This window comes from Puma concolor, chromosome E2, assembly GCF_028749965.1.
Source record: "Puma concolor isolate L17-30 chromosome E2, mPumCon1.1.hap2, whole genome shotgun sequence".
Classification (NCBI taxonomy): Eukaryota; Metazoa; Chordata; class Mammalia; order Carnivora; family Felidae; genus Puma; species Puma concolor.
In genome coordinates, this window is record NC_141681.1 from 53,177,167 (window position 1) to 53,190,224 (window position 13,058).

General features: G+C 49.2%; 1 protein-coding gene across 3 annotated transcripts in view; it reads right to left on the minus strand.

The window, feature by feature from the left end:
* ZNF541 (zinc finger protein 541) overlaps positions 1 to 5,863 on the minus strand; it is a 31,566-nt gene extending 25,703 nt beyond the window's left edge. For all 3 annotated transcript variants that reach the window (XM_086690236.1, XM_086690237.1, XM_086690235.1), the window contains exons 1-2: positions 5,459 to 5,863; positions 511 to 754 (exon numbers count right to left, since the gene is read on the minus strand). In XM_086690236.1, coding sequence (XP_086546362.1) covers positions 511 to 754; positions 5,459 to 5,765 — 551 coding nt within the window. In that variant the 5' untranslated portion in view covers positions 5,766 to 5,863. The remainder of the gene's footprint in view (positions 1 to 510; positions 755 to 5,458) is intronic.
* Positions 5,864 to 13,058: the final 7,195 nt, after the last annotated feature.

The window sequence follows — 13,058 nt, forward strand, 5'->3', positions numbered from 1 at the left end:
ACGTTGAAAAAAAAATTATTTAAAAAAAAAAAGGAGTTTAAAAAAAGCATTAATGCTCCCCTGCCATATTCTGGAAACAGGCATTTCAGAATCTCTCACTCCCCCGTCATTCTAATGCACGCTCCTCATGAGACACGGATCTGTTCTCCTCGGATGCCCACGAGGGACTCCCAACATTTCTCTATAAAAGTGAGCCCAATTTCCTACGTGACAAAATTGCCTCGGGAGCGAGCCGTTACAGGTCTGGAAACCACGAGGGTCCCGTCTGCAAACTGTGGCAGCGATTGCCTCACTGGTGTGACCCTGGGGGCGGGGAGGAGCCACCCGTCCTGGGCGGAGCTGGCCCCGTGTGAGAAGGGGAGGCGCGCCCCTGTGTCCCTGTGCAGGTCGCAGACATCTATCCGGGCAGCAGGAGGGGAAGCCGACCCAGACCCAGGGCAGGTGTGAAGGCCACCCGGGAGCCCGCCCGCTGCCCCCGCCCCCAGCCCCCCCGACCACACTCCCACATACAGGTGGTCCTGGCGCTTAAAGGCCTTGCCGCAGATTTTGCAGACGTGTTTCCTCTCCTGGCTGTGCGTCAGGTAGTGCTTGCTAAGGGAGCTGGCGCTGCTGAACACCTTCCCGCAGAGGCTGCAGTCCAGAAGCGGGTTCTGAGGGGAAGCGTGCTGCCGCTTTCCTTTCCTCGCGCTCCCCGAGGCGGCCCTGCCTCCTTCGTCAGCCTCTTTAGGCACCTTAAGAGCGCCTGGCCCCAGGTCTAAACAGAGGGAGAGAGCACAGGTTATAGACATCTGGGGAAATCAAAGAGCAGGGCGAAATCAACACTCAGTGAGCGTCAGGGCCACGGCGGACTTGGACAGAGGCTCCAGGACCGCGCCCTCCAACTTCAGCGGCTTTGTGCGCCGAGAAAACCATGAGAGAGAGAAAAGGGGCCCTGGCAGGGCCACCCCTGCAGGATGGCACTCGGTTCCGGCACCACACTCAGAGGGGCGGCGGTGGTCGGAAGCGCTTCTAGGACAAGGTGACCAACACGGGTCGGGCTTCGTGTCTAGGCCATCCACGGCACCCTTGGAAGGACAAGCAGAAAGACATAATCCGAAACCTCAGAGAAGTATAAACGCTTTCTTCCAGTCAATTCCGCTTTGGGGATTTTAAAAGTCATTTTTTTTTTAATTTTTTATTTTTATTTTTATTTTTTCAACGTTTATTTATTTTTGGGACAGAGAGAGACAGAGCATGAACGGGGGAGGGGCAGAGAGAGAGGGAGACACAGAATCGGAAACAGGCTCCAGGCTCTGAGCCATCAGCCCAGAGCCCGACGCGGGGCTCGAACTCACGGACCGCGAGATCGTGACCTGGCTGAAGTCGGACGCTTAACCGACTGTGCCACCCAGGCGCCCCTAACGTTTATTTATTTTTGAGACAGAGAGAGACAGAGCATGAACAGGGGAGGGGCAGAGAGAGAGGGAGACACAGAATCCGAAACAGGCTCCAGGCTCTGAGCGGTCAGCACAGAGCCCGACGCGGGGCTCGAACTCACGGACCGGGAGATCATGACCTGAGCCGAAGTCGGACGCTCAACCGACCAAGCCACCCAGGCGCCCCCGCTTTGGGGATTTTAAAGAAAGAAATATAGGAACGCCTGGGTGGCTCGGTGGCTAAGCATCTGACTTCGGCTCAGGTCATGCCTGCTTTGGGTTAAGCCCCCCCTTCTCTCTCTCTCCCCCCACCCCCGCCTCTCCTGGGATGCTTTCTCTCTGCCCCTCACTCACTCGCGCCCTCTCTTTCTCTCTCTCTCTCTCAAAAAGAAAGAAAGAAAGAAATCTAGATTTGTACAAAGAGGCAGCCACAAAGCAGCTAAGGGCAGCGCTGTCTTTCCTGTTAGAAACAACCTACTATCTGATAAAAGGGCGTGCAAGTGATCGCGTTATGGTGTAAAGGATCTAAGACACAGCATTTAAGGTAAGACTTCACAGGTTTATAAGTAAATATCTGATGAAGTGACTACTCAGTGTGAAAACAGCAGCCCGTTACAAAACAGAGAAAGACCAATAAATCTGAACAGCAAACGGACAGAGAGAACAGGCCAGACCCGGTAGGTTGCAGGCCTTTACTTTCCTCTCCTTGGGCCTCTGAGTATGCTTCCGTGTTTTCTGCATTCCTTGGGCACAATGACGACAGGTACGTTTGCAACTCATTCGCCTGAGGAGCCGGAGGAGGGACTGGAAATGTTCATCCGGGAGAGGGGCAAGTCGTCAAGTATCCCAAGGGCCGGCGTGTGGGGAGGGAACTCGCTGCCTCTGTCTCGCGCCGACAGACAGAGATAGGTTTGGCTGACTAAAGAGAAGCTGGTTTCAAGTCACTGGAAACGCAGGGGCCGTGGCCGCAAGGACCCCGCGGGCTCCTGCCGTGTCCCGGCTCCCAGAACCCCCTGGCTGGCACTCGTGGACGCTCCACCATCGTCTGACTGTGGAAGATTTTCCTGCTGTTCACGCTGGTCTTCAACATGGCTCAGACCACCTCGGGAGACGGGAGCTTTGAAATCACCACTTCTCTAGTGTGCTGCAGAGCCGGGACCCCGGGCACCCAACAGCCCAGGGCAGCGGGCCCGCCTGGAGGACCCAGATGGCTGACCGCGGCCAGCTGAGGCGCAGCGTGACAGACACGGCAGGAGGGAGCCTGGACTGGCATCTCCCAGCTCTGTCCTGCCATAGACCGTTTGTCCCTCAACATGCCTGGTCTCCTCCTCCTCACGTAAGAAGTTACCGTGACAGGTGTTTGAATGATCCCAACAGTTTAAATGTGGAGTGAGAGGACTCCCGTCAGAAAAGCCCTCCACCTTGCTAAGTTACCTTAAAAATGCTCAGTACGGGGAACCTGGGTGGCTCAGTCGGTTGACCATCCGACTCTTGGTTTTGGCTCAGGTCACCGTCTCGTGGTTTGTGGTTCGAGCTCTGCGTCAGGCTCTGGGCTGACAGCGCGGAGCCTGCTTGGGGTTCTGTCTCCCTCTGTCTCTGCCCCACCCCGCTCGCTCTCTCTCTCTCAAAATAAATAAATAAGCTGAAAAAAATTTTTAAGTAAAATAAAATAAAAATGCTCATTAAAGCCAACTATTCAAAAACAATCGGCAATGACACTGAAAATCGGGCAGAGTCACCGGCCCCGGGAAGCTGCCCCATCTTCTCAGAAGGTGGTGTAGCCAAGTGGGTTATCAAACGGTGTGTATTCTCTGATGGGCAAACCTACTTGGAGGGGTATGTCCAAAGAACTCACCTAAAAGGAAGCTCCTCATGTAAAAAGCTGTTCCCAGAAACACGAACAGCCTAACAAGCAAGACTGTGGTCAAACATCACGGTGGAGTAAGTCAGGACAAGGGACTACCTTCTCGTGAAAAAGCAAATACGCTCAGTTTGAAAAACCTCAAATAGCCTCGTACAACTTCACACACCTGCGCCAAACCATGTTTTTCTGAATGACTTCACTCGGGTTTTTAAAACTCAATGTGTGATGGGGCGCCTGGGTGGCGCAGTCGGTTAAGCGTCCGACTTCAGCCAGGTCACGATCTCGCGGTCCGTGAGTTCGAGCCCCGCGTCGGGCTCTGGGCTGATGGCTCGGAGCCTGGAGCCTGTTTCCGATTCTGTGTCTCCCTCTCTCTCTGCCCCTTCCCCCGTTCATGCTCTGTCTCTCTCTGTCCCAAAAATAAATAAACGTTGAAAAAAAAAAAAAATTTTTTTTTTTTTTTTTTTAAAACTCGACGTGTGAGAGCCAGGCTGGGGGATTCTTCCTGCTGTCAATTTTCTCTATTTCCCGTTGAAGAACCGTGTACTATTTTTCTAGTGGAGAAGACAAACACCAGCGTATGCGTTTAGAGCGGCCTGAATTTCAGTCACAGAAGCATAAGGAGTTAGAATTTAACGTTCAGGGGACTCCTTTTTTTCACAAGTAAAAAGAAAAAACTCAAGCTTAAGGAAAATTAGGAAGAGTTGAAGTGGAGTAATGACTTGTGACGTATTTTGCAGAGAGGGACACAGCCCCCCTCCCGCTCCCCCCATGAAAATGTGGTGACAGCTCCAGCTCCTCTGCCCAGTGAAATGCACACATATTCGTGCTACCAGTGTTGTTCTGGTAGTTTCTGTGGCCGGGTTGAGAACCCTCCTTGCCGGGCCCCCACCCCCACCCCAGGCGTGGCCCAATGCCCTCAACGAGGTACACGTCTCAGGATTCTGGGATTTGCCCTCTGGCCTTCCGACGTGGTGACGAGGCGGGCCCCTTGTCTGTTGCATCTTGTGGGGGGGGGGCGCTTCACAAGTTTTTCATTTTACCAAGTCTTCGGGATATTTCTTGCAATGCTTATCCTGACTGACATGAACCCCTGTTCTGCAGGGTCATCTCAGAGGGGCCTTCTATGCGTGAGATGTGATGATAAATATCAAAGGCCGCCGGGGCGCCTGGATGCCTCAGTCGGTCGAGCGTCTGACTTCCGCTCAGGTCATGATCTCCTGGTCTGTGAGTTCGAGCCCCGTGTCGGGCTCTGTGCTGACAGCTCCGAGCCTGGAGCCTGCTTCCGATTCTGTGTCTCCCTCTCTCTCTGCCCCTCCCCCGTGCCCGCTCGCTCGCTCTCTCTCTCTCTCTCTGTCAAAAATAAACATTAAAAAAAATTTTTTTTCTAAATATCAAAGACTGTTAGCTCAGACAGCTAGCTCATCTAAGCGAGTTACCCAAGAACCCTTGAAAAGAATTAACAAACACCAAATTTATCTTGTAGTGGAAGCCTCAAGGCAAGTCAAAAAGCCAAAAGAAAATTGCACCAAGGCTTCTAACTGTTCCATCAGTTACCCTTTCACTCCCCCCTCCGCCCCCCCGCAGAAGAGAGAGACTTGGAACTGCATCAATGGGCTGCCTGAGATGAATTCTACCGATATTGATAAAAATAACAATGATCTGTCCCACGCTCTGCAGCCTATGCGATGCTTTTGCATATTTCCTCCCTTGCGTCTTAGCGCTGTTAGTCTGGCGGGGGGGGGGGGGGGAGCAGAGCGGGCCTTCTGCTGCCCTCCCGCTTCACGGATGAAGACACTGAGGCTGGGGAAGGTTAGACAACCAAGTGGTGGACGGACAGGATCCCAGGTCATCCTGGGAACGTGAAAAGCGCCCCCGAGATGTAATGGGTGGGAAAGCGTCCCGTAAACTCAGATGTCTGCCCACACCACACACAAGATTAGGACATCCACGAACAGCCCAAGTTTCTCGACATTATTCCTCAGGATCAGCGTTCGGTTTCCTTGACTAGGAAGTTGGGAACAATTCCCAAGTTAAAAAAAAAAAAGTGATTGTCCCCTGTTCACTATTCACCCGTGGAAGATAAAAGTTTTCTTATCTAATCCATGCAGAATCAACCCTTAGCTGGCCACAGGAACTTTCAGAGTCTTCCAGGCCCTCGGGCTCAGAGGGACAGCCTTACCTTGTAGGGACACCTGAGATTCTGGGTCTGCATACTCCTCCAGCAGCTTCACAGAGTCACTGTCCTTCCCCGAATACAGGGACAGGGTGTCTAAGTTGTCCTCCAGTGCCTCGCTGGGCATGTCAGGGGCTGGGAGGCTGGGGTCCAGGTCCAAACCACTCAGGCCGGCATAGAGCAGGTCTCGTGCACTGGGACCCAGATCCCGGTCGAGGGTGTCGCTGCAATTGAGTCCCTGGCTCTCGGAAAACGAAGGGAGGTGCACCTCTGGAGGAAGGGCGTCCTCGTCCCCAAGGCTATACCGGTCCATGGCTCGTGACTGCCAGGTCTTGGCCAAGAGCTGCTCTCCAGACAAGCAAGGCCGTGTAAGGAGTCACGGAGAGCTCTTGGTGATGTCTAATTCCTGAAAATGAACGAGGAGGAATCAAAATTATGAGATGGCAATACAGCATGGCGGATAGAGCAATGACTCGGAATTCAAACAGACCTGTCTTTGGGTCTGTTCTCTGCCACTTAACAGCCATATGAACTTGGGCAAGTCATTTAAGCTCCACGAGCCCCAGTTTCCTCATCTGTAAACTGGGCATAAGAGTACCTCCGTCATAAGGTTGTTGTAAGGAATAAATGAAAGGATTTCCGGCAACATGGAGGACTGAACTGACCTCTTTCTCCAGCTATAAACACGAGAAATATGACAAAAGATCATTTTGAATACACAGCCAGGCGCAAGAGACAGGTAAAACCCCACGTGCCAGCAACAATGAGAAAACACAAAGAAAACTCGTGTAAGTTCAGGTTGGCCTGAGGGGAAAATCAGACTCAGATACCGAATCTGTTGTCCAACATGGTGGCAACTAGTCATACCTGGCTGTGAAGACTTGCAATGTGACTGGCCCAGACTAAGACACGCTGTGAGTCTAACACACACACTGGATTTGGATGACTTAGTACAAAAAAAAAAAAAAAAAAAAAGTAAGCTTAGTATGTTTCTAAATTACTACACGTTGAAATGATAACATTTTGGATACAGTGGGTCAAGCATGTTATTAAAATTACTGTCACCTGCTTCTTCTTAGCTCCTCAATGTGGCTACCAGAAAACTTGAAATTCTATATATGGCTCATATTTATATTCCTATTAAAGTGCATTACCCTGGAGGCTGGGACCTGGGGTCGTAACAGACACATGAGAAAAGAAAACAGGGCCCTGAGCTTACGGGCAGTGGAGACCTGGGCCCCTGGAAGAGCCAGGCCATCCACGGGAAAACTAAACAAAGAAAAAGAAAAAACTCTTGCCCCCAAGCCTTAGAGAAGAACCCCAAGAATTGGGAAGAAAACGGAGCAGTGAGAGACAACAGAACCTAGCCTGAGAAAAGAATAAGTCAGCGCGGGACGGAACAACCCGTTTTAAAAAGAAACAAATGAAACGTCCATGAAAGACATTGAAGTTAAAAGCTCACTGGAAGGGCTAACAGATGAGACAGTGCTGAAGACAGACATAATGGACTGGCAGAGAACAATCTGGGGAAATCCCCCTAGGATTCAGCACACAGAGATATAGAAATGGAAACTATGAACAGGAAACTGAGAGAGCACAGATGGAGAAGCAAATGCAAAAACCTAACGATGTCCAACAGGAATCCCAAAAGGGAAGAGGAGAGAATACGGGAAACGAGTTTCTTTTTTAAAGATTTTACTTTTAAATAATCCCTACACCCAATGTGGGACTTGAACTCATAACCCCAAGATCAAGAGTCCCACATTCTTCCAACTGAGCCAGCCAGCCAGGCTCCCTGCGAGACACGGCATCTTGAAGAGATAATGGTAGAGGAGCTTCCAGAATCACAGGGACACAGGATCCCAGACCTCAAGATCCTAATTCTTTTTTTTTTAATTTTTTAATGTTTTACTTATTTTTGAGAGACAGAGCTTGAGCAGGGGAGGGGCAGAGAGAGAGGGAGATACAGAATCCGAAGCAGGCTCCAGGCTCCGAGCTGTCAGCACAGAGCCCGACGCGGGGCTCGAACTCACGGGCCGTGAGATCATGACCTGAGCCGAAGGTGGACACTCAACTGACCGAGCCACCCAGGCGCCCCTAAAGATCACAGTTCTTTTTTTTAAATTTTTTTTTTCAACGTTTATTTATTTTTGGGACAGAGAGAGACAGAGCATGAACGGGCGAGGGGCAGAGAGAGAGGGAGACACAGAATCGGAAACAGGCTCCAGGCTCCGAGCCATCAGCCCAGAGCCCGATGCGGGGCTCGAACTCACGGACCGCGAGATCGTGACCTGGCCGAAGTCGGACGCCCAACCGACTGCGCCACCCAGGCGCCCCAAGATCACAGTTCTTGAAGATACATGGTTAATGACCAAGCACTGCCAGGCAGAGCAGGAAGAGTAAAAATGAATTTACTCCCCAACACACAGCAGCAGAACCGCAGACCACTGAAGACAGAAAATGCTAAAAACTACCAGAAGGGAGGCAGACAGTCTACAAAGGGGGATGATGACTAGCCTGATGGAAGACTTCTCAGAGGAGGCTAGGAGACAAGGAATGACACCGCCAGCAGACGAAGGAAGGGTGAGAGCCGGCACAGAACTCAACACCCAGGAAAACTAGCTTTCAAGCGGGAGCAACACAGACTTTTCCCGGCAAGGCACTGCTCATAGACCTTGGCTCAACGACGAATACAGGCTTTGAAACGTTTGGAAAAGACAACGATTTACTTTGTTACTTTAAGTATGCACACTAAGAAAAAAAACAATCTAAGCATAACTACCAAAAGAAAAACAATAAACTATGTAACATCTCAACAACTGGAATTTACCCCACTCAAAAAGAGACAAAAAAGTAAAAAAGACTCAAGTTACTAAAATTAGAATTCAGAACAAAAATAGAAAGGATTATAAAAGATTACTATGTCAACAAATTAGGTAAATTAGAGAAAAGTGGACAAGTTCCTAGAAAGACACAAATTACCAAACTGAGTCAAGAGGAAACAGACTATCTGCATAGCCCTGTGACAAATAAAAAGACTGAGTTAGCAATTTAAAAACTTCCCACCCATACTACCACAGAAACAATGAAAAAGGCAACTTTACTGGAACTCTGGAAAGTAGTCAAAAGTTTACAGCAACCAAAGGAACCCTTAGCAAGTCAAAGGTGAATGAAACCTGGTAGGAGGGCCCTGTGGCATTTGAACCGACTCCTGTCCTATCCCCCATTCCCCGGCTCAGCAGTGATTTTGAAGGCACGTTCTGGTGTGGGCTCCTGGTGCAGAAGGGGGCAGAGATGACCTTGTTCTCAAACAGCTGAGGTTGTCTGTCTTGACCTGTCGGATGGCTCCTGAAGGGCTAACACAAAGGTCTCACCTTGATTTTGCCTAACTTGGAACTTTCTGAGAGCAGAGAACAGCCACGGGGATGGCATTTGTTAAAAACATCAAAGGCAATATGGTATGGAAACTGATATAACAGTGTGTGTTAACGATACTTCAATAAAAAGATACCCAACAATAGAAAAATTAGGGGCCCCTGGGTGGCTCAGTCAGTTAAGCGTCTAATCTCAGCTCCGGTCATGATGTCACGGTTCGTGGGTTCAAGCCCATGTCGGGCTCTGTGCTGACAGCTCGAAGCCTGGAGCCTGGAGCCTGCTTCGGAGCCTATGTCTGCCTCTCGCTCTCTCTGCCCCTCCCCCACTCGTGCACACACTCTCTCTCTCAAAAAAAAAAAACCTAAACCTTAAAAAAATAAAAATAAAAATACAAAACAAAGGCAATGAACCAGGTGCTACAACCCCAGAGCAAAGGATATTAATTGGGGCCAACAGACATGTCACTGAAAGCCGGGGAAGAAGAGCCGGACAGTGAGAGCAAGAGGCTCTGGAGAGAGTAAGGGCTTTGAAAAGCTTCCATGCTGACAGTTCCTTACAAAGCTAAACATCATCTCACCATCCAATCCAGCCATCATGCTCCTTGGTATCTATCCCCAGTGAGCTGGAAATTTATGTCCACACAAATGTTTATAGCAGCTTTATTCATAACTGCCAACAACTAGAAGCAACCACAACGTCCCTCAATGGGAGAATGGATAACCAAACTACGGTACATGCGTACAACGGAATGTTATCAGGTGATAAAAAGCGAGGAGCTATCAAGCCACAAGAGGACATGGAGGAAACTTACATGTGTGTTGCTAAGTGAAAAAAGTTGGCCTGAAAACACTACAGATTTTGATTCCAACCATACGTCGTTCTGGAAAAGGAAAAACTATAGAGACGCTAAAAGGTTGGAGGCTGCCAGGGCTCCAGGGGAGGGAGGAGGGATGAATAGGTAACGCACAGGAGGGACTTGGAGGGGACTGAAACTATTCTGCATGATGCTGTCATGGTAGGCACATGACATTTTGCATTAGCCAAAACCCACGAAACTACGCAGCACAAAGAATGAATCCTAATGTAAACTGTGGACTCTAGGAAACCAACACTGAAATAAAATTTTAAAAATGAAAACCTTCCACGTATTTGAAAGAATCCAGAAGACCAGGTGCCCAGGGCAGGCACCTGCTCAGAAAACACTCGTGAAGGCTCTAAGCTCTCACCTCTGGCTGACCTTCGGTCTGTGAAAGCAGGAAGAAGGGGAAGGCAGAGATGTAAACTCCTGCTGAGAACCAACAGGGTGTCCCAACACCCACCCAGAGCCCAACTGCCAAGACGAGGAGATATGTTGGGGTTCCAGGCATTTAAGGAAATCCCTGCCGGATCACTAGCTGACCGCAAGCTTAACAGAACAGTGATTTCCCCTGACCGCACACGACAAAGAATACAGTCTACAAACGGAGTCTGCAAAAGTCACTATCCAGACATTACAACCCACAAGCAGAAACCACACACTCTGGGGTAGGGGAAGGAGAACCGGATTCCGAGAATCGCTGCATTATAATATGCAAAAATGTCCATTTTCTCAACAAAAAAATGACAAGGCAGGCAAACAAAGTATGGCTCGACGAGAGGGCCGGCCGTTTCGTACAAACGATGGAATCAAACCACACGAGGCCTTTTATGGCCGCCGCTTTCACCAAGAACGGTGTTTTCAAGGTTAATCCACGCCGCAGCACGCACCATCACTTCATTGCTTTTTATGGACAAATAACATTTCGCCGTCTGCATATTGCACATCTTCGTCATCCATTCATCTGTTGGTGGTGGGCATTTGGCTTGTGTCCGGTTTGGGCTATTCTGAGTAATTCTGCCCTCACCTGGACATTTAATAAACGCTTGATGACTCACTGATAACGAACCTGGTGGATCCTAGAGTAACCGGAGTTTGGGCCTAGATTCCTAGGCTACTGGTTGCTACGGTTTTTAACCTTTCCACGTTGAAAGGGAACAGAACAGCTGTTCCCACAACATCTGCATTTCCCATTTCACATCTACCTGTGCGTCTGTGTGTCTGTAGCCAGCCTCCTGGGGGGGACTCAGAAGTCGAACACAGGCCCACAATCCTGTACTACAACTCTGAGGCCCAAGTGAGTCCCAGGGTTCAGAATTCGGGGTAAATCAACGCAAATGCCGTATTTTAAGTAACCTTCAGTGGGTCTGGGGCAGCACCTGGTAACCAAGTCATTGTTTCTGCACTGACACCTCTGACTATTCAGAGTAAACGGAATAAATACTGTGAGTTCAGGCTCGCCCATTAAATGAGGTCCGCGACACCGTGGCACCGTTAGAGCTTTTCGGGTTTCTAAACCGCAAAGCAGGCAGTGTGGACCATAGAGACTTATGTTCTGAGGCACAATGAATTTCTCTGCCAGTTCTAAAGTTTCTCGTATGGTGCTGCGATAAACTGTCTGTGGTACTCCGAGGGGGAAAGAAGCCATCGCTTTTTTTCATATTCTGATAATAAAACCCAGCTAATTCAATAGAAAGCGTCGTTTGAAAGGAATATGAAACAATATTTAATGAAATGAGATATTAAGCCCTTTCTCCTTCTCAGGTATCACACCGAGAGCTTCCTGTGCGTCCATTCACTCACTTCTCTCTACAACCCAGAGGTTGGTGCTCTATCATTTCCATTTTATGAAGAAGGAAATGGACTCTGAGACACTAAGTGATTTGTCACAAGTCACATGCCTGACAAGGAGTTGGGCCAGACCTTAAACCCAGGTATTCGGACTTTAGGGCTCGTGTTTTTACCCGGTACACAATACTAACTTGCCATCAATTAAACCATAGACTGCGCTGAACCGATCAATCTAGAAAGCACAAAAGGTGCTGGATGGGGGCAGAATTCCCCACATGCCAAATCACCTGCTTTCCAACACATGCCCGTGGTCCACAGAAAAAACTGGTCTCACTACCACTTCGACCAGGCAAGCCCTGAGTCCAAAAGCCACGTTTTCACATTTACAACCTTTTCCAGTTAGTAAAGCAAACCCCCCTCCCCTCAGCCAATATTGAACTTGTTCTTGTTCTGCCAACAGATAAATTTGATTCGACAAGTTTTAGCACCTTCTACGTACAGAGCTGCCTGCTAATCCCCGTGGGGAGGGCTTGTGGTCCCCTGGAACCTTGCAGGCATTCCCCATTCTTTCCAAGAATTTTATAATTTTGTGTTTTCATTTGGAGAATGACCCAAAAGAAGAAAACCAGTCTATGCGGATTACTGGTTTACTGCCTTATAATACAGTACTAGCGTTTGGTTTCAATGCCCGGGGTATGATTATAATTGCACTGACGCCAAAAAGGACGATTTTAATTGCCACAGGCTAACGAGAAGAGGATAGACGTGGATTCCGCTCGTATTTATGCCTTTGGGGTCACCTCAAAGCCAACACACATCGTGGTGCAGACGGAGGCCTGGCTGCAGTTCAAACTGAGGAAAAGGGACGGGAGAGCTGAGCCGTCTCAGGGTCTGCTAAACCCACAGGGGCCCAGGGCAACCGTTGGCTTCAAGGAAGCTATTAGGTTTCAGCAAAATGGCACCTCTCCCATTAAACTGCCATTTGTAATTGGAATTACATCGGTTTGGTTGCATTTGTTTACGTTTAATTTGCAAACTGATTTTGGCTTCACGGCGGCACAAAAACCGTAAGCTTTAGAAATATACGCCTTGCTTATTTGATCATCATCGGTGCCTTGTTCAATGGTTTGAAACACAATTTAAGCCGGCAGTAGGGATCCAGAGCAATTTTCATGTTTTTCTTTTCCTAAAAAGGCGTGTCATTCCACGACGGGTAGGAGCAGGAGGAGACAGGGAGTCTCCTGTGAAATGCTACAGCCTCTTGGGAAATTAATCTGCCACAGGTTCCCACCTGCAGCAACACGGACACCATCGGGTAAATAACATCTACTGCGGCACTGTTTGGATGGCAAGGAGGGAACAATCTAAACACTTATTGGTTCCCCAAAAGGTTTATTTAGCCTGTAGTTAATCTGAGTATTTTCTATTGGTTATCAAGTCGGAAAATCTGTCCGACTTCTTTTGGATAGGGCATCGCTGTCCAAAAGAATTTTCTGTGCTGAGGGAAATGTTCTAAGTCTGCACTGTCCAACGACAGCCCCTAGCCACAAAGCGGCCCATGAGCGCCTAGAGAATGCAGGATGA